Below are 19,221 nucleotides of genomic sequence, written 5' to 3' on the forward strand. Positions count from 1 at the left end.
AGAGGCTGAGGGTGGGCGAGATGGGGAGTGCTTAATGGGTACGAAGTTTCCTTCTGGGGTGATGAAAATGTTCTGCAATTAGATTGCAGTGATGGTTGCACAACACTATAAACAAACTAAGTGCCACTGAACTGCACACTTAAAAATGATTAAAATGGTAAATCTTATGTTATGTATATTTTGCCATCATCATTATCATCAAAGCAAGGAAGATTCCCCAGGAAAGCCAGGTACCCACAGCCATTTGGAAGCTGACCCAGGAACCCACTCAAGCCTCGGTCTCCTTGGCCCCTCTGCTGTGCTGGCTGCAGATACGGGAGCTGTGCTGCCTCCTCCCCTGGTCCTGACCCTCTGCAGAATCTGCTTGCCAGTGTGGTGGGCTGTTTCAAAATTAACCCTAATCTAAAAGAATAACATTTTACTTTGCAACTTCACAGCGTTTCTCTTTGTAATTTACCCTTTCTCTTTAATCAGGATGATCACCTAAACAATCATATATATATTTTTTTAATCCAAGAGGAAACGTAGCCTGCTGACTGCTGCTTTGAAATCTTGCCAACTGTGGCTCCCATTTTTTGAATTTCTATTTTTAGCCCTAAACAGAAAACTGATTCAAACAAATACTATTCTGGAGGAGTTGTGAGTTCTGTAGTGTTTTTACCAAGGAAAGTCTCTCTCAACCAGAACTAAGAGGGGATGTGGTAGGGTTTGGTGTGGAGCCCTGTGCTAGAAGATGCCTCACACACCTTCCCAACTGCAAAGCTAGAACATCATCCAGTTCCCAAGTTCAACAGAATGATTCTTATTTTGCCCCCAACCATCAAATCTCCCTGTGCTCTCATCATTAGAGTGCTTTGTGAGGGTTAGAAATCCTGACTTCTTGATCACTTTTCCTGAAGTCAATGAAATAATCTGGACAACACACGTGAGATGGAACTTTCAGGACTGTTCGGAAAGAAGCCACGATGTTGAGTGTGCACTGCCTTTCTGGGTCACCTGTGCAGAGTGGGTTCCCTGAGGGGCCATGGCTGCCTGAGTCCAGGTCACTGGAAAATGAATGAGCAAATGGCACATCATTCACTCAGTGAGCACTTCAACAAATACCTACTAAATGCCAGTCACTGTTAAACCCATGACTTCATTTTAACAAAGCAAATTATTACTCAATTCCTACTGTGCACTGGGTATAAAGAGTGAACAGGTGAACAAGATCACTGTCACTGCTGCCACTGAGTTGATGATCTATCCAGTCTACGGGCTGTGCTGTCCAATAGGGTGGCCACAAAACATATGTGACTACCAAATGGTTAAAATGTGGCTAACGCAATTGAGGGAATAAATTTTTAATTTTATTCAATTTTAATTAATTTAAATTTAAATTAAAAACTGAAGCAATGTAAAATATTTTTCTGTTAAATACAACTTAATCGTTCTGGTAGGACTATATTTTACTTTATTTAACTGCTGTATTACCGAAGATTTTATTCTTTTATTATACTTCATGTGTCAAGCAAGTACATTGCTTCCATCATTACATATTAACACATCACCAATCTATAAGGTATAAATAGACTGGTTAATTTCAGATGATTTTTCTTCTGTACATCATGTAACACTGTAACGTGCTTATTTGAGTATTTTAGGCAGATAGCATGAGTGATGGGGAAACCTATGTAAATAAATCATAGTTGGTAATTAAATCAAAATACTATTTTCATTATAATATCATTAATTCATTTTTCTACTTAAAAAAACTATAGACAAGTTTTGAAATTTAAAACAAAGGCATATTACTGATGAAGAATTGAGGAGTGATTTAGAAGATAGTATTAACATCAGAACAATAATGGGGAAAAGAGACTGGAAGAAGGCATGTTGTAAATTTCATGATGAATACCAGCTGGGCAAAGCCAAACAAAAACGTTGCTTATTGTATTAATAAGTTAAAGATAATAAAGTAGAGAATATTAATGAGGTATTTTCAGCAAATACACTGAGTTTGACTTTAAAAAGTTCCCTTTCAACAGTCAAAAAAGAATCAATGAAACTGGTCACCTGAAGTCAGAATTAAATGTCTCACAAAGTTTTTTTATACAATTTTAACAGAATCTGAGCTTGTTACTTTGGCCAAGTATAAAACCACTTTTAGATGGAGAGATGGTAAAAGAAATGATTGTTTTAGATATGGATGGAGTGTAGAATGCAAAACTTATCTAACAAAGTCAAAGATCAAGTGATTCATATTTTGAAAAATTGTAGATACTTTTTTTTTTTTGCTATAGATGAGTCAAGAGTTATAAGAGAAACTGATCGATTAATTCTTTCAGTGCATTTTACTTTAAATGACTTCCAAATTCACAAAGAAATGTCAATTTGTAGTCTATTAAAATCAAACTCCTGGAGTAGTCTTTAATTTTTTTCATTCGTCAAAGAATTTCAGCAAGGTGTGAAAAAATTAATTTCTAGCACGATGGATGGTACTCCAGCTGTTAGGTCAAAAATCTAGACTTAGTGGAATCTTAAAACAAGACTGATGGTTTCCTTATTGCTTTGTTCTGTATGATACATATTGAAAATATCTGTGTTCAGTGTACTGAAGCAGGCTCTATGAATAGCATCAAAGATAGAGTTGTTAAAATTGTTCCATATATACATGCAAATGGAATCGTTGCCAGTTTACAGAAATGTTGAAAGAAATCAAAGGCAATCAATTTAATGACCTAGTGTTTGTTGCCAGTGCTTGTTGATTGAATTGTGGAAGAGTTTTACAGTGACTTACTTTGCTGTTAACTCCAATTCAAGGCTTTATTGAAACAGAAGGGATGCTTGCCAAATACTCAATAATCAAAGACAAAAAATGGCAAAATGATTTACATTTTCTCACTGATGCCACACTGGAGGTGAACAAGTTAAACCTGCAGCTCCAAGGAAAGGAAGAGCTTCTCGTAACCTGACTAGTCAGGTATGGGAATGTATGTTGTTAATGAGACTCTTCATAATACAAATCAACAATCATGATTTTTTTATACATTTAACATGAATCAATATGCAGAAGATTTTAATTGTAATTAAATTAAAGAGTTTTATAAATTTACTGCAAAAACTACAAGAAAAATTTGAAGAATGCTTTGTTGGTACTGATAAAATTTAGAGTTGCATAAATACACCTTTACATTCAATATTAATAATACCGAGTTGAAAGATTTAGTGAACTTAATGTGGATAGACATAGTTTAGAAACTGATACGCTTACGGTTCAAAGTCAAATCATTTCCTCTAAAAGTGATTAACCAGTTTTGTAATGTGGATGTGAATATTAAAGAAAAATGACTTCTTGGGTTATTGGACTCAATTTGGTTATGGGTTATTAGATTTGGTTATTGGAAAACTTTGAGCATATTTGGAACAATTTGGGGATGTGAATCTATGCTTTTACTTGTTAATTTTATAAAGCACAAATACAGATGAACTATTTCTGATGAAAATGTAGTATCCAAATTGTGTTGCAAATATAAGTTACACCCTGGATTTTGAAAATGCAGAAAAAAGAATGCAAAATGTCAATAATTTTTATATTGATTTCCTGTTGAAATCATAGTATTTTGGACATGATCAAATAAAATATGTATTAAAATTAATTTCATTTGTTTCTTTTAACTTTTTAAAATGTGGCTAGTAGTAAGCTTAAAATTATATATATATAACTTGCATTATGTTTCTGATGGGCAACATTGCTCTGGAGACACAGATAAATATCATAGCACTCATCATATTATATTCTAATGGTCTTGAGACAAAGCTAGGGTTTCATGTGAACACATAGAATGGCTACCCAGTACAGTCTTGGAATAATTAGCATAAGGTAAGGACATTAGAAGTTGGCCACAGAAATACTAGGCCATCTGCTGAAGTAACAGATGTTTGCAACAACTGACCCATGATCACTTTTTCATTCTCTACAGAATACTTCCCCACCCAATGGCAAGCATCCACATTTAGGTTACTTCACCATTGTCCAAGTTCTGGGAGTAGGTTCCTGACTTATACACTAAGCAATGCCAAGGAGGTTGAAGAGCATGGGTTAATCTCGGCTGGCCTGAATTGACCCCAGACTAATCTTCTAATGCTACCGACTGTGGCGATCACTATGGAATGTATTTACTGAAGATAAATGATGTTCTGTAACCATGAGTTCAACTTACTTAGGGCAGGGTATGTCTGCCTGTCAGCATTATTTAGTAATAATAATTGGATTTATGATCTGCACCTGGTTTCAGTGGAGTCTTGGGGTTTTGATGGTTGAGGTGTGTCACGTGGCTGGAATGTGCCTATGTGACCAGCTCACTAATAAAAGAACTCCACGGTGAGCTAACGTGGGGCTTCTGGGCACCCAGGTGCTTCACATGCGTGCCAGCAGAGGTTTGGGACCTGCAGACAAAGGGTGTCCTGCACAACCAGCTGGAAGACAAAGTTTGCACCTGAGATCTCTGGACCCCTTGCATTGCACATCCACGTCCTGCTGTTGCTGTGTTGTATCCCTTGCCTGTAATAAAACTGTTCTATGAGGATAAAATGAGTGCTGTGAATCCTTTCAGCAGTCAAACACATACAGTAACTAATATGTAATTCAGTCAGAGTTCATCAATCAATCGTCTCCCCACAGAGAAGGCATAAAGCCTGAGTCCTGGAGTCCACTAGCCTGGGCTCAGATCGAGCCTTCATCCCCTGCTAGCTGAGTCTCCCTGAGTGAGTACATTACCTGAATGTTCGTGTCCCCTCAAAATTATGTGTTGGAATTTAACCACCAATGCGATGGTACCAGCAGGTGAGGCGTTGAGGAGGTAATTAAGTCATAAGCCTGAAGCCCTCATGAATGGGATTACTGCCTTTTATAAAAGGGACCCCAGAGAGCTCCCTTGCCCTCTTTCCGCCATAGGAGGACACAACGAGAAGATGGTAGTCTGCGACCTGGAAGAGAGCTCTCACAGGAACCTGACCATGTTAGCACCAGACCTCGGACTGCCAGCCTCCAGAACTGAAAGAAATAGATTTCTTTTGTTTATAAACCACCCAGTCTGTGATACTCTGTTACAGCAGCCGGGACCGACCAAGACAGTGAGTGACTTAATCTGCGCAATGGGGAACGAATAGTGCCTTCCTCAAAGGATTCGATGAGTCCATCCTTATGTAAGGTTTTAGAAAGATGCCTGGCACAGAGCAGCACTTGGTAAGTGTTTGCCACAGTTAGCAAATTCCGTCTGTTGAGTCCTAGAAGCAAATGTCTAGAAGTTTTCTGTCCTTGTTTTTAGCCTCCAAGAGTTCATAATTATTGAGGTCTAGACTCTGAACACCTTTCAACACAATTAAAAAGAACTTATTATAATAAGAAAGACCACATACTTGATCACTTATCAATTTTTCTATTTTTCTAGGCAGGAAAGTAAAACATTAGGCTATCTGGTCAAGGCTACTCGATGGCAGTAAGATCAAAAGACACAAGAAAAAATGCTCCGAAAATTACAGTCAAACAAATACAAGGGATCTCAGTCTTGTTCGTTTTTACAATCTCTCTTGGGAATTTCTTCCTCTGCAAAACTTTGCCCATGGACTTAGGCAAAATGATTACCATGCCTACCCCTTCAGTCTTGACCTCTGTCCCAGGTCCTAGTCCCCAACACAAACTTCCCACTGCATATGGCTACCTGAAGACCAGGCAGGAACAGCAGTTTTGACTATGCTATCTTTCACTGACAGTTTCCTCCTAGCCTGTTTTCTCCCACAGCTTTCTAGTGGCATGGCAATCTCTGGGGATATTAATGCTGGTGCTGCCTGCCCTCACATTCACTCCTTGCCCTTCCCCTGCTCTGCTCAGCATCCACAAAGGAGATGACCTCCACAGGCTGCAATTCTCAGGCTTCCTGTGTCAGCTGGCTTCTTGTAGTTCCCCTAAGAGGAGGCACTGGCTGATGTTCGGAAGTGGGGAGGAAAGGAGAAGCCAAGCTGTTTCCCCACTTCTTTCTGCCTTGGGTGATCAGTAGGAGCATCTTTTCATGGCCCCAGTGCCCACAGGGCAGTCTTGCCATCATCCCAGTCTCCCCAGATGACCCTACTCTTGGACTCCGGTAAAACCATCTCTTCTCTTTGTCCCGCCAGTCTAGGCATCGCTGTGGCTTCTAACTGTTGCTTATCTTTGAGTAGCATCACCACCCTCTTAGCATAGTCAAGATTATTCATAACATTTCATTTATCGTGTTTGTTGTAAGATTCGGTTGTTTCTCTTGTAAAGCTTTGGGAGTGCACGAACAGATCAGTAATGAACCTGTATTCACAAGTCACACATGCAAACCAGTGTCCTTATATTCCTGTGAGCCTTCAGGGCCTGCCAGTCAGGCAACAAGGTCTGATCAGTGCTTTAAAAATACCCACATGAAGACACCAGAGGGCTGTCTCCAACACTACATCACACTGCCCCCTGCTGCAATCCCCTTCAAACGGAGGCACTCAGTCCTCAAGGCAGGAGCCTAGTGAAGACATATAGGAGTAAAATGCTGCAAGCAGAGCCAGCTACTGACCAGCAAAACAGTTATATCCCCCTCACCCAGAGGGTGCCACTGCAGAACTTGGTGACGGTGATGGTTGGGGTTCCTACACGGAAACTCTCTGCAAAATCATTCTCATTGATCTAACCACACACCATCATGCTTGGAATGGGTGGGACAGAAGCACACGATAGATTAAAAAGGACAATTAACCCCTCAAAACAGAGAAAGAGAACCCAAGAGCAAATTGCATGAAATTTAGAACTTGAAGAGGTCTTACTATAATAAAGGAAATAGCAAGTTAAGTTTCAATGAGCCACAAAATTAAGAGTTAGAACTCTTGGATGACACTGAACTCAAGTTCTTCAGTTTGCAAATAAAGAAACTGAGGCTCAAAGAAAGTAAGCATTCTGTTTAGGGCACTGGCTAGTGAATGACACCAAAGGGCCTAGAACCCAGACAGATATCTTTTCTCTAGACCCTTGCTTCTTAGAGTATGTGGACCAGCAGCAGCAGCAGCACCTCCAGTTAGGAAGGCAGAGCCCCAGGCCCCACCCCAGCCCTCCACCTTTGGAATCTGCATTTTAACAACACCTTACGTGACTTACATGCACATTACAGTTTGAGAAACAGTGTTCTAAAACACACTCGGATTCCTCTGGGGCTCTCTATTCACCTATAGCCAGAATTGGGGTAGAGATGTTCTCCATTTCTTGAAAAGTACTTGCTCTGTGACTTATAGCAGAAGCTGATACTAGAGTTCATAAACACAGGAAGGGAAAGTGTAAATGCTGGAGAATGATGACTTTGAGATTGGTTTTGCTGCCTGGTACCCACTCATATGACTTAAAAATAGCTTCTAAGAATCCAGACACCTGGAACATAGAAGGATCTTGATAAAAATGTGATAAGCAAATGAATAAAACCTTGTCACATGTGGAGAAAAGATTTCAGGACAGAGTTTCTTAGATGTTTAATTTAACATGTTTGTTGAGCACCTATTATGTGCTAGGTGCTGTGTTAGGTGTGGGGATACATTCATGACTAACACACAGACTGAGAAGCTTATTTCAGAACACGTGCTCCGAGAAAGGAAGGACTTATCTCCCCTCTTCTCCCTTTAAACGTGCCCTGCACACAAATATACTCTGCCAATATTCACAAGTATCGTTTTAACTGGAAGTTTTCCACACCCTATTCATACAGTGGGAATTGTTGAGTGATGGGGGTGGGTTGGGATGTAAGAGCTTGGCTTCTCAACCTTCCGGACTTTTGGATCTATCCTCCTAGGACTGGGAAATCCTTCTTATCTAATCTCTCCACATTCCCTCCATCTGCCCCTTCTCTGCAGAGCGCTGAGTTTCAAGCGGTTTGATGAAGAGATGGAGTTTAGCTACTTCACTGGAGCAATGGCCCCCTGTGTTCTAGGCCAGCTGTTGAGTGACTTCCGGTCTCCCCTCTGCAAAGCACCTCCGGCTGTGACCTGCTTGAGTAGCTGTGTTGAAAGTTATCCTTGAGTTTATCTTGAATTGAAAATTAATTATCACTTCCTGGGCTGGGCCAGTGCTCAGCTACACTTCTTTACTGTGGCTGAGACTTGGAAGCAGATAAGAGAAGGAAAGAATTCATCAAAAGCTGGTCACTTTGTCTTTCTGCAGAAAGGGACTTGAGCCAAAGGCCAATGAGACAAAAGGAAATAGAGGTTCAAGGTCTCTTGTTGGGGTTCACGGCAGGATACGTTGTCCAGAAGGACTCTGGCTGGAAAGAAGGCATAGCCTCTCTGCTAAAATAGCGATGATGATGGAGACATCCATCTATATCATGAAGCTGCTATGTGCCAGGCACAGTGCTAGCTACTTTACACACATCATCTTATCATTTCACTTAATCTTTATGACGACCCTATGAGATAATTTTTTTTTTATCATGACCTTCCTACAGATTGATTCTGCAGGAGACCTCAGAGGATGAAAGAAAAGAAATACAACTCAAATTCACTGAACTTTAATTATATAACAGGCCCCATGCTAGGATTTTTCACGTGTCAGAAGATAGGTGAGATAGTGGAGTCAGTCAGTCAACATTCTCTCACTCATTAGAAGAATAGTTACTGAGTTCTACTCGGTGTTAAGGATGCAATATTCATTGTCTAATTACTGCCAATGACAATCCTATGAGATAGGCACTGTTACTGCCTTCTCACAGAAGAGGATAGTTAGATGTTGTTTTTCTTTTCCCCTCCTTCCCCTCCTCCTCGTCCCCCTCCTCCTCCATCTTCTTTTTCTTTTTCTTTTTTTCCCAGTAAGTAATTACTGAATGCTGGCTATGTTCTAGGACTGGGGTGGAGTGGTATATGAAGCAGACCAAGTCCCCACCTCATAAAGCTTACTTTGCAGACAAATAAACAAATAAATAAAAAAGGAAAATGTTAAGGTAGTGATAAATGCTCTGAGATAAATGAAGCAGGGTTGTATGATAGAAAGTGATTCGGGGGTCATATCTGAGGAGGTGACATTGTAGGTGAGAACTGAATGACAGAAGGGAGTGAGTCATGTCAAGATCTCGGAACAAAGCCTCCCAGGCAGAGAGAATGGTGAGCACAGAAAGCCCCAGGCCTGCAGAGCAAGCCCGGAGGGTGCAAGGACCAGAACCAGGGCCAGCGTGGCTGGAGTCAAATGACAGAGATGAGAGGCTACAGAGGTCGGCAGGGAACCTACACATCTGGGCAATGAGCTGGGAATCTGTTCCAAACGGGAAGTCCTGGTAGGGTGAGGGGCCTACCAGGGCAGAGGTATTTTTAAAAAGCTCACTCTGGTTTCTGTGATGAGAAACAGTCTGTAGGAGACAAGGGTGGAAGAGGGTTAACAGAAGGCTGTTAATTCTGAGGCTGTTACAGAATTTCAAATGGGATAGGAGCCTGGCTGAGAGGGGAGAAAGAGGGGGTGAGGTGGGGGGGGTGGGGGAGTGAGGTGGGGGGGTGGGGGGGTTGGGTGGAGGGTCGGAAGCACTTGCTGGTGCAGTGGGAGGCCCCAGCCTACTGGGCAAGCCAGTTAGAGGGCAAAGCTCAGTCTTTGTAGTCTCTGCAGAGCTTAGCCAAGAGCCTGCTGGCATTTTGTAGGTGATTGACAACTATTTGTTGCACTGAACTGGTGCTTAACGTTGGCTGGAGTGGATCTGTTTGCCTGCTGGAAAGCTCAAGACCTATGTACCAGGAGGCCTCAGGTAAACATGAATGATATACTATCGGTGCTCCCCAGCCCTCACTGGGGTCAATTAATCAATATAATGACCCCAGAAGATTAAAACTGAAGAAGTCGGATATAAACTAGGTCCAATTAAAGCCATTAAATCTTTGTGAGCCTTTTCAATAATATAGTGATCAAAACATCTTCCCTAAACTCATGGTTACCGGAGGGGAAAGGGAGTGGGAAGGGGTGAATTGGGAGTTCAAGATCTGCAGATACTACTATACATAAAACAAACAGCAAAGTCCTACTGAATAGCATAAGCAACTATATTCAATATCTTGTAGTAACTTGTAATGGAAAAGAATATGAAAAGGAATATATGTATGTATATGTACAACTGAAACATTGTGCTGCACACCAGAAATTGACACTACATTGTAAACTGACTATACTGCAATTGAAAAAAAAAATCTTCCCCAGAGAGCAAGTTTGGAGCAGAGAGGTGATGTATATAAAAAAAATCCCAACTGTTACCTTATTTGAGGGAAGAAATTTAACAAAGAGAAGCTATGATAAGGAACAATACCCCGGGGCCCTCACAGGCCTCCTAAGACCCACCCTGTATTGTCCTCAGACATCAGTAAGAGGGCTCCGGTGGAGGCAGGGAGTATGCAGTGACAGAGGAAGGACCTCCAAAAATCTGTTCCTCCATAAAAGCAGCAACACTGGCAAAAAAAAAAAAAAAATTGTAAAAATCAATATTTTCAAAACTCTGGAAATTAGCCAAAGGCTGGCAACATTCTGAGGAGCATTTCTTCAAGAAAAAAGGCTGAAATCTGGCGAGATCAGAGTTCTGAGGAATTTTCACCTGCCCTGTGCTCATCTCCATCTCCTGAGTTCCGCGGTCACCTTGAAAACCAGCAGCTTAGCAGTCACTGGACAAGGCAGAGGGGGCTGGAGCACCACAAAGCCCCATTTCCAGAGAACTGGCATGACTTGACCTGTCTGGCAGCCTTCCTGAAAAATCCCATTCACAAGACTTGTTTTTATTTGACTGGACTCAGAGCTTCTAGGTGGGAAAAGTCCTAGCCCCAGGACATTTGTTGGGAAAAAATTCATAGTTGCCTGGGGTAACAATACCAGTTGGGGAAAACAAGAGCCTGGCCAAAAAGCTCAAAAGCTTAAAGGGAGGAATGAGATGTTCATAAGGGGCTTTGAAAACCTCTGACACACTCCTGGGGACCTAGAAAGGCACATTCATGTGAGGAGGGATGTGTGCCTGCCCAGGAAAGACCTGAGAAAGCCCTAATTTCTCACCTCTGGCTAACTTTGCAGCCCCGCTCAAGCAGAAAATGAAAGCAAAGGCAGAATTATCAACTGCTGGAGTGCTAAAGGGATGCCCTCAAGCACACGTGGAGACCCTTGGTAAAGGGTGGGAGACTTATTGGTTTAAAGAAATCTCTGTCCAGCATTAGCTGATCACTGAGCTGAGTAGAGACTTCAGTAGCTACACAGACGGGGAATATAGACTATTCAGAAGTATTCCAGGAAAGTCACTAAACAAACAGCAACAACAAAAACACTCAACAACAGAGGGGTGGCGATCTGATTTCTAGAGTTGCCACATTACATTATTTAAATACCCAGTATTCAGTAAAAGGTGGTTCTCTGAAAAGATCGACAAAATTGACATTTAACTAGACTAGCTAGTTTCACCAATAAGAAACAAAAAAAGAAAATACAAGTTACTAAAATCAGCGAGAGAAGAGACATCACAACTGATATTACAGAAATGTTAAGAATGAAAAGGGAAATTATTAACAACCCTATGTCAAAAATTTTAGATAACTAGATGAAATAGACAAATTCCTAGAAAGACATAAACCACTAAAACAGACTCAAGGAATAGAAAGTGTGGACTGTGATGGAATATTATTCAGCCATAAAAAAGGATGAAGTCCTGATACTATGATACACATATACAATATAGTGCACATGCTATAATACAGGTTAACCCTGAAACCATTATGCTAAGTGAAAGAAGTCAGACAAAAAGGACAAACATTGTATGATTCTACTTATATGAACTATCTACAACAGGTAAATTCATAAGACAGAAAGTAGACTAGAGGGTATCAGGGGCTGAGAGGAGTTTCTTAGGGAGTTGATGAAAATATTCTAAAATAAGATAGCAGTGAAGGTGACACAACACTGGGAATGTACTAGAAACACTGAGTTTTACACTTAAAAATAATGAATTTTATGGCACATGAACTACATCTCAGTAAAATTATTATCTAACAAAAAAGAAAAATAAGAAGGCCCCTGCCCTGGGCCTACATACAAAAAGTACATAGGAAATAAATCTAGTAAGAGTAAAGCGTACACACGGGATTCCCGGCCTCCTGTGATCTGGCACTCAGCGCTGGCGCAGCGACCTGAACCTTAAACATCTACTCCCGTGATTAACACTGTTCCGGTCCCAGGGGTCACCTCTCTACATCTCTCGCCCTGTGTCCCCTGAAACAGGAGACAGCCGTGATTGTACACTGTGAAGATCTGTGTGTTGTGTCGCTGCTGGTGGAAGTGATGGGCACTTGGAGCCCAGGAAGCAATGCAGGGGTGAAAGCACTTCAGTAAGAGAAAAGATAAAGTCATCAATTTCAAATTCTTCTTCCCAGTTTGAACGTGACAGACTCCTGTACAACAAACTATCATTCCCAGGATCACGAAGCATCTATTTTCCTGTTTTTCTTTATATTCCAATCTTCTGAAAGTTCTCACAAATTAGAGTAATATTTGCAAGAGTTTCACATGGCTGAGAAAAATGCTGTCATGTGAAGTGTTATGGATTGAATCGTGTCCTCCCAAACCTACATGTTGAAGTCTTAATCCCCAGGACCTTATTTGGAAACAGGGTAACTTGATTACAAAGGTAATCAAGCTAAAGAGGTCATTAGAGTGGGTCCAAATATAATACGATGGGTGTCCTTATGAAAAGAGGGAACTTGGAGAGACACACACACAGGGAGAATATCATGTGAGTGTTAAGGCAGAAAAAGGGGTTGTGCACCTACAAGCCAAAGAATGTCAAAAGAATACATGCTATGTGAAAATCCTGCATAAAACAACACAGGTATTCATTCTGCCGAAATGAAGGCAATAAAAAAATTTTAATGGAACTAATGTATAGCAATCTATAAATTATATATAGTATCGCTGGCCCACAAACAGAACATCCAGACATGAAGAATAATGATTAAAGTAGTCAGTTTTGATAGTTCCTGGCTTCTAGTCATACAGAAACCATAATTTTGCATGTATTTTTAAAATTTTGTCATTATGAAGGTACATTTGTCAATGTGGGAGGACAGCACATATTTCATTGAACAGTTTGCTAGCTTGATTTACAACATGTAAATACGTAGACATGCGGTATGTGGGCTCATACTCTTGCCCCAGGCCCTAGCGTTGTTAGGGGTGGGCCAGGACCTAGCAACGACAGAAGAGAGAAAGCCTGAAGCTATGAACAGAAGCCAAACCAACATCTCAAACTTGCTCCTACTACAAATGAAAATGCCATTCTGGAAGCTTCATGTGAAGACCTGACGCAGATCCAAGAGGGGGCGGCAAGGGCCTCACACACTGTGCCTTCCTGGGCCAGAGTCCCAAGGGTGCTACAAGCCTGTCCCATCCGAGGGGTATGCAGCCCTGTGGTCTCAAATGGCACTCAGCTCTCCCCACGTTTCATACACCTGATACTGTGTGAAACACACAACATTTCACTGTTGCAAATATCGGGGTGTGCCTCGGGCTTGCATTCGATTTCCTGGCAATGACTCTTATTCTGCCACCTTCAAGCAAACAGAGCAATCTTACGACTGCACGGCACTCCCACCTTGGAGAAAGACTGTGCAGTCTGACAAAAGGCTTTCCGAGTCCTCCTCAATGCTGTGATATTCCCCACAGCGATCATTTTGTTACGTTCTGCCTGTCCCCTTGCAGAGTGGTTTGGCTGCTTGTTGAGGGCTGTGAGGATAGGGAAGGGAACTATCATAATATCTGCGAGTTAGTCTCAGGAAGAGAGAACCTCTTAGAGATAGGGTAGGTGGTGGCAGCTGAAAAAGGAGAAAAAAGCAAGATACATCACCAGTTTCTAAGGGACTGAAATAAAAGGGTATCAAAATCCACCAGCAATGCCAAAATGAGGATGAAGATTAGGCGGCAAAAAGCCCTGTGGGATTTCCAACTTTGATTATATTTTACTGCAGCTCCCTCTGAACATGGCAACTATACATTTCATGCTATTGCTGACTAACGTGATGGATAATCGGACAGCTAACATAAAACAGAGGTGCCTGACATCAAAGCATACTTTTAGCTGTGCTTGAGCATCTTTAAGGAACTTCAATACCCATTCCATAGATACCAGCTCATGAAAGTGGTATACTATCTTTGCATGAAATTAAATCCATGAAAGATAGGCTGGGCTCATCAGAAAGGCAGCAGCAAAGAAAGAATGAAAACTTCAAGAAGTAAGGACATAAAGGGGCTTAAAAATAATTTTGATAATAAAAAAAGGAACTCTGATGCAAATACAACAGGCAGAAAGTCAACAGCCCCGTCTGGGCTTAATAGCAAAAGCAGATTAGTGAACCACATTAATCAACTCAGGACACAGATTATCAGCCACATTTGAAACACAGATTAACAGGAACAAATAAGGTACCAGAGTGGGAAGCATTTTTACAGCCAGTAACAAAAGTTTTCATCTTTGTTTAAATAAGACTTCAAAAGGATTCCACATATCAACTAATAGTGAGATCATTAAAAAAAAAAAAAATTAACCTCAAGAAATGCAAGCCGGAGTGGTCACACTTCTGACCTGTTTTAAGATCAATCAACATTTTCTACCTGGGCAAGTAGAAGGCAATTAGCACTTGGGTGATTTTAAAGACTCTTTAACAGTTGTGTTTAGCCGGCTGATGAAATAGCAGAACCGCGTGGCTGAAAGCCAATGTTCATTTTCACCCATTACCTGTTTTATTAATGGGATTGTGGGCCACTGGGCCTCTAGGCACACACAAATATATTAAAATATCCCACACTGTAATTAAGAGGCACAGAGGGGATTAGAGTAAATTAAGTGGCTGTTGTGTTTGCCATTGGTTTAGTCTAGTCAGACATTTGGATGCTCTCGTGTCCGAGCCCAGAGACTTTTACTTCAGAAATCTACAAAAGACAGAATATATTTTCTTACAGAGCAAGAGTTTTAATAAATGGGTCTTTCTCCCCCAAATAAAAATAAACGTAAAGAAAAATGCCCCAAGTGGATGCTCCTAGAACGAAAGACAAGATCCCCTTAGCCAGAAGAGAGGATAAATGCAAAGATAGTGTTGGTTAAAGAAACTGGATCTTGTGACTCTATTAACAAGGACTCGAAATGAATCAAGCTTCCGTGTAACTCTCAATTCAGACACAGGGCTGCCTTCTCCTAGGAGTCAGAGCTGCTTCTGAGTTCTTTAGAGGGAATAAAAACAAAGTGATCACCTAATAGTTGACATGTTCAATAACTAAAGTATCAGAACAGCTTACAGAAACATAGAACAGATCCCCTTTCAGGCAAAGGCTAGAGAATAGGTTCCTAAGCTGGCACTGTTTCATGTCTTATATGATTTCACCACATCCATTGTAACTAAATGTTAGCTCATGTGTAAAATAGTTCACGGAAGTAGATTTTTTGTTTTGATTGTTCAGTATCAACATTACCATGCTTGAGATTACTGCCAATACCGGTCTCCTGTGAATCTTCATATGAAAAAAAAAAAAAAAAGCAAAATGGAATGAGGGCAGGGCAAAAATGGAATGAAATCTAGAAACACAGTGTTTTGGCCCAAGCAGAGGACACTGCCTTTGCCCTAAAGACCTCCAGAGAAACAATGAAAAATGACAAGAAAGGAGATATAAGTACTTACGAGGATCCTGGACTTGCGGTGGGAGGAGGGCCTGAAGAAATGAAAGAAAAACAAAGGAAACAGTTGGTCTGGGTGATTGGAGGGTGAGCATGGGTAAAATCAAACCATTACAAATTAAAGTTCTCAACCCCCTGGAGGTGATATTTATTTTTCTGCAATTTATTATTTTGCTCCAGCTCACCCAACCACCTCTACGAGAAAACATACCAGTAAGAATGTGTCTACATCCCACAGCTCAGAGGCTGAAAAATGCTAAGACAAGGGTCAAAAAAATGAGTTACAGAGGAGGCATCATCACGAGATGCAGAGAGTTTCAATGGGAGGCTGAGTGAGCACGCGGACACCGCAGGAGCAGGCAGGGGTCTTTGATGGCAGATGGACAGTAAAGGGGCATGTGCCCTGGAAATCCAACTTCGCTGGACAAGGAACATCCTTGCTGAGAAGAATTCACTGGTGTGGTGATTTAGAATTAGGGCTGAGGTCAGACAGATCTTGACTCTGCTCCTGCTGCGCTACTGACTGGCTGGGTGACCCTGAGCGTGGTACTTCACTGCTGGACCTTGGTTTGCTTATTTCTAAAATGGGTACAATTGTCCGAGCTTCAGTGTCGCAGGGCACAGTCAGTGCATGCTCATTCCCTCCCTCCTCACCCCCAAGGAAGCTGAGGGCCAAAGGCCATCCCCAACTGCGATGCTGCTTACCGAACTTGACAAACAAGACTCCAGTGGTAGAGACCACTTTCTTGCCATTTGTCGCCACGCATTGGAAGTAGCCTGTGTCCGTGGTGTCAAGGTTTCTAATCCGTAGCCGAGACCCATAGTTGGTTGCCCGAAAGGAGATCCTCCGGGGCTCCTGGACCACAGGCGCGTCGTTTTTGAACCAGCGGATGGTGGGAGGCGGATTCCCAGAGACTTTGCAGTGTAGTTCTGCCGTCTGCCCTAGGGACGTGGTGATGTTGTTCATCGGCTCATCGAGGGTCAGGTAAGAATCTGTGAGCACAGGGAGAAGGGGGTAGGTGAGAGGGGCAGACAGCTGGAGAGCACCTCCAAGCACACTAAATTCATTCCGTGCGCCCCAGACCAGAGAGACTGAACGAGGGTGGCATGGTGGAGACAGATGAGGCATGAAATTATCTATCTCCTGAGACTTTGTGACTACTAAACAATCACCCACAGAGCCTGCTGCTTGGAAGGAAATTTGTTACTAACCATGGTATAAAACCCGAAGTTCTCAAATGACTAGTACCCATGGATAAATGCATTTTCTACATTATGAGCGTTTGTATTTCAGAAGATAAAAAAAATACATGTTCCTTGTTACAAGCTCAAACAATGCAGTGAAGAAGAAAATGAAGTAAAATTTGCCTCAAATCTCCTCACCCCAAAATAACGCTATTCTTAACATTCTGGCAAAGATCCTTCCAGTTGGTCCACTTTAGAGAAGAAAGAGAGAAAGTACAGAAAACTGGAAAAATAGAAGCCATCTATTTATATCCACATGGCCCAAGATCAGGAAGGAGGCTGGCAATCTTCCTGCCAGTGATGATACAATAAGGGTTATGAAGGCCGGGTTGCTGGCAGACAAAGTGATGAGGCAATGAAATCATTTCCATAGTGTTACTCATATCAACCACAACACATTACAATATATAATTCTATGTATTCAATTTTAATTGAGATATAATTTGTTCCAGGAAAGGCACCGATCTTACATAGCTCCACAGGTACTGACCAATGCATATGCCCAGGTAACCAACGCTCCTCTCAAGTTACAGAACAATAGAACATCATCAATATCCCAGAAAGTCCCCCCAAGATCCTTAGTAATCAATCCCTGCTCCCACCCACTCCCCTGCCCCCATGCCAGGCAACAAGAGCTCTGATGTCTATCATCATAGATTAATTTTGCCTGTTCTAGAATTTCACATAAATGGAATCGCACTATAGATACATTTGGCATTTGGCTTATTTTGAGATTTATTAAACATTTTAATATTGAATAAATTGTATTTAAGCTTATTCTTCAATAATATAATATTTTAAATATTGTATTGATATCAGTTGTGGGATACAATTACAAAGAAAATAACTTAATTTTTAAAAATTAAGTTCAATATACTTTTTAAATTGGTCTGCTATTCATGTATACGAAGTTTTCTTTGATTTCATTTTCCTGACCATTCATCCATGGGTGGGTGTCCCCATCACACCCTCCCATGGCCCTCTGCCCTTCCTCTCCCCACACTGGGATGGCTTGTAAAGCAGCTGTCTTTACCACAGGGTAACAAGCCCCATAAAGGCAGGCATCTAGAATGTCTTGGTTATCAGCGCATCCTCAGTGTATCCTACCGTCTGGCAGCATTGTCCAGTAGAACTTTCTGCAATGATGGAAATGTTCCATAATCTGCATTGTCCAATTGGCAGCCACTAGTCACAGGCTGGGCTATTGAGCAGATGAAATATGGTAAGAGTGACTAAGGAATAAGGTTTTCAATTAAATAGCCATACGTGGCTAAGTGTGTTGGACAGCACAGGCACAGCACAGTAAATCTGTTGAATTTAATAAAACTCTATTGACAAACAACATCTTTTCAAGATATCTAACTGGCTAATTTAACCACCCAGGTGACTGTGACATGCTTTCACAAATGCCAAAAATAAGTGATTCATTATTTGCTTTAATTTTCCACCAAAAAAACTGGGGAGAGATGTTGTCAAAGTCTGGACAGCCCTTGAGAAGTGAGTCACACGTGTGAATGGCATTTATCATGATTAAACATGACTATCACTCACTGTGTTATCATGACACTTTCCATCTCACTTAAGCCAATGACTAATTATCTTTCACAACGGAATCATGAGCTCATCAGTGATTTTGCTAAGGTCTTGTTTCCTTACATTTATATCCCGATCTGCATCTTTGAACATGTTTCTAGAATCTGTATACATACATAGTCAACCTGTGAATGTGTTTGCTCATAGATATAACCACACGTGTTCCTAAGATGTGTGAGATGTGTCCAGAGAGTAGAGAGACTAATTAACAGGTGGTTTTATGGACCTGTTACAATGGCTTTACAGTCCATCACATGCCTAGAGAATGGGTAACTATGCACCCTCTGTTGGAAAGAAACATAGACATAGCAATCCTACAACAATGTAAATGTAAGCATAGTGATTAATGCTCCATTGAGCAGGTGCTGGAATTTGATTGACTGGGTTTGATTCACTGTCTGCCCCCTCAATCCTGTGTGACTTTGGGCAAGTTATGTAACTTCTTTCATACCTTAATTTAACCCATTGAAAAACAGAAATAATAGAGAAGATTCTACCTGGTAAACCTGTGAGAAATTTAAAATTATAGTAGGCGAGGCATGGGAAGCATTTAAACTAGTGTAGGACAAAAAGTAAGCACTCAAAAATGTTAATCAATGTTACTTCTATTATTTTTATAATAATAGTAACAACTTCTGGGTAGCGCTTTTCAGGTTACTCTTCTCCTGTTATCCTCTAACAAGCC

At 41.2% G+C, this 19,221-nt stretch overlaps 1 protein-coding gene across 1 annotated transcript in view; it reads right to left on the bottom strand.

Moving 5' to 3' along the window:
• Window positions 1-19,221, bottom strand: part of ROR1 (receptor tyrosine kinase like orphan receptor 1) — a 165,999-nt gene that overhangs the window by 101,632 nt on the left and 45,146 nt on the right. Inside the window, exons 2-3 of the mRNA XM_064493507.1 lie at window positions 16,404-16,691; window positions 15,703-15,733 (exon numbers count right to left, since the gene is read on the bottom strand). Coding sequence (XP_064349577.1) covers window positions 15,703-15,733; window positions 16,404-16,665 — 293 coding nt within the window. The 5' untranslated portion in view covers window positions 16,666-16,691. The remainder of the gene's footprint in view (window positions 1-15,702; window positions 15,734-16,403; window positions 16,692-19,221) is intronic.

The sequence above is a fragment of the Camelus dromedarius genome, chromosome 14, assembly GCF_036321535.1.
Source record: "Camelus dromedarius isolate mCamDro1 chromosome 14, mCamDro1.pat, whole genome shotgun sequence".
NCBI lineage: Eukaryota > Metazoa > Chordata > Mammalia > Artiodactyla > Camelidae > Camelus > Camelus dromedarius.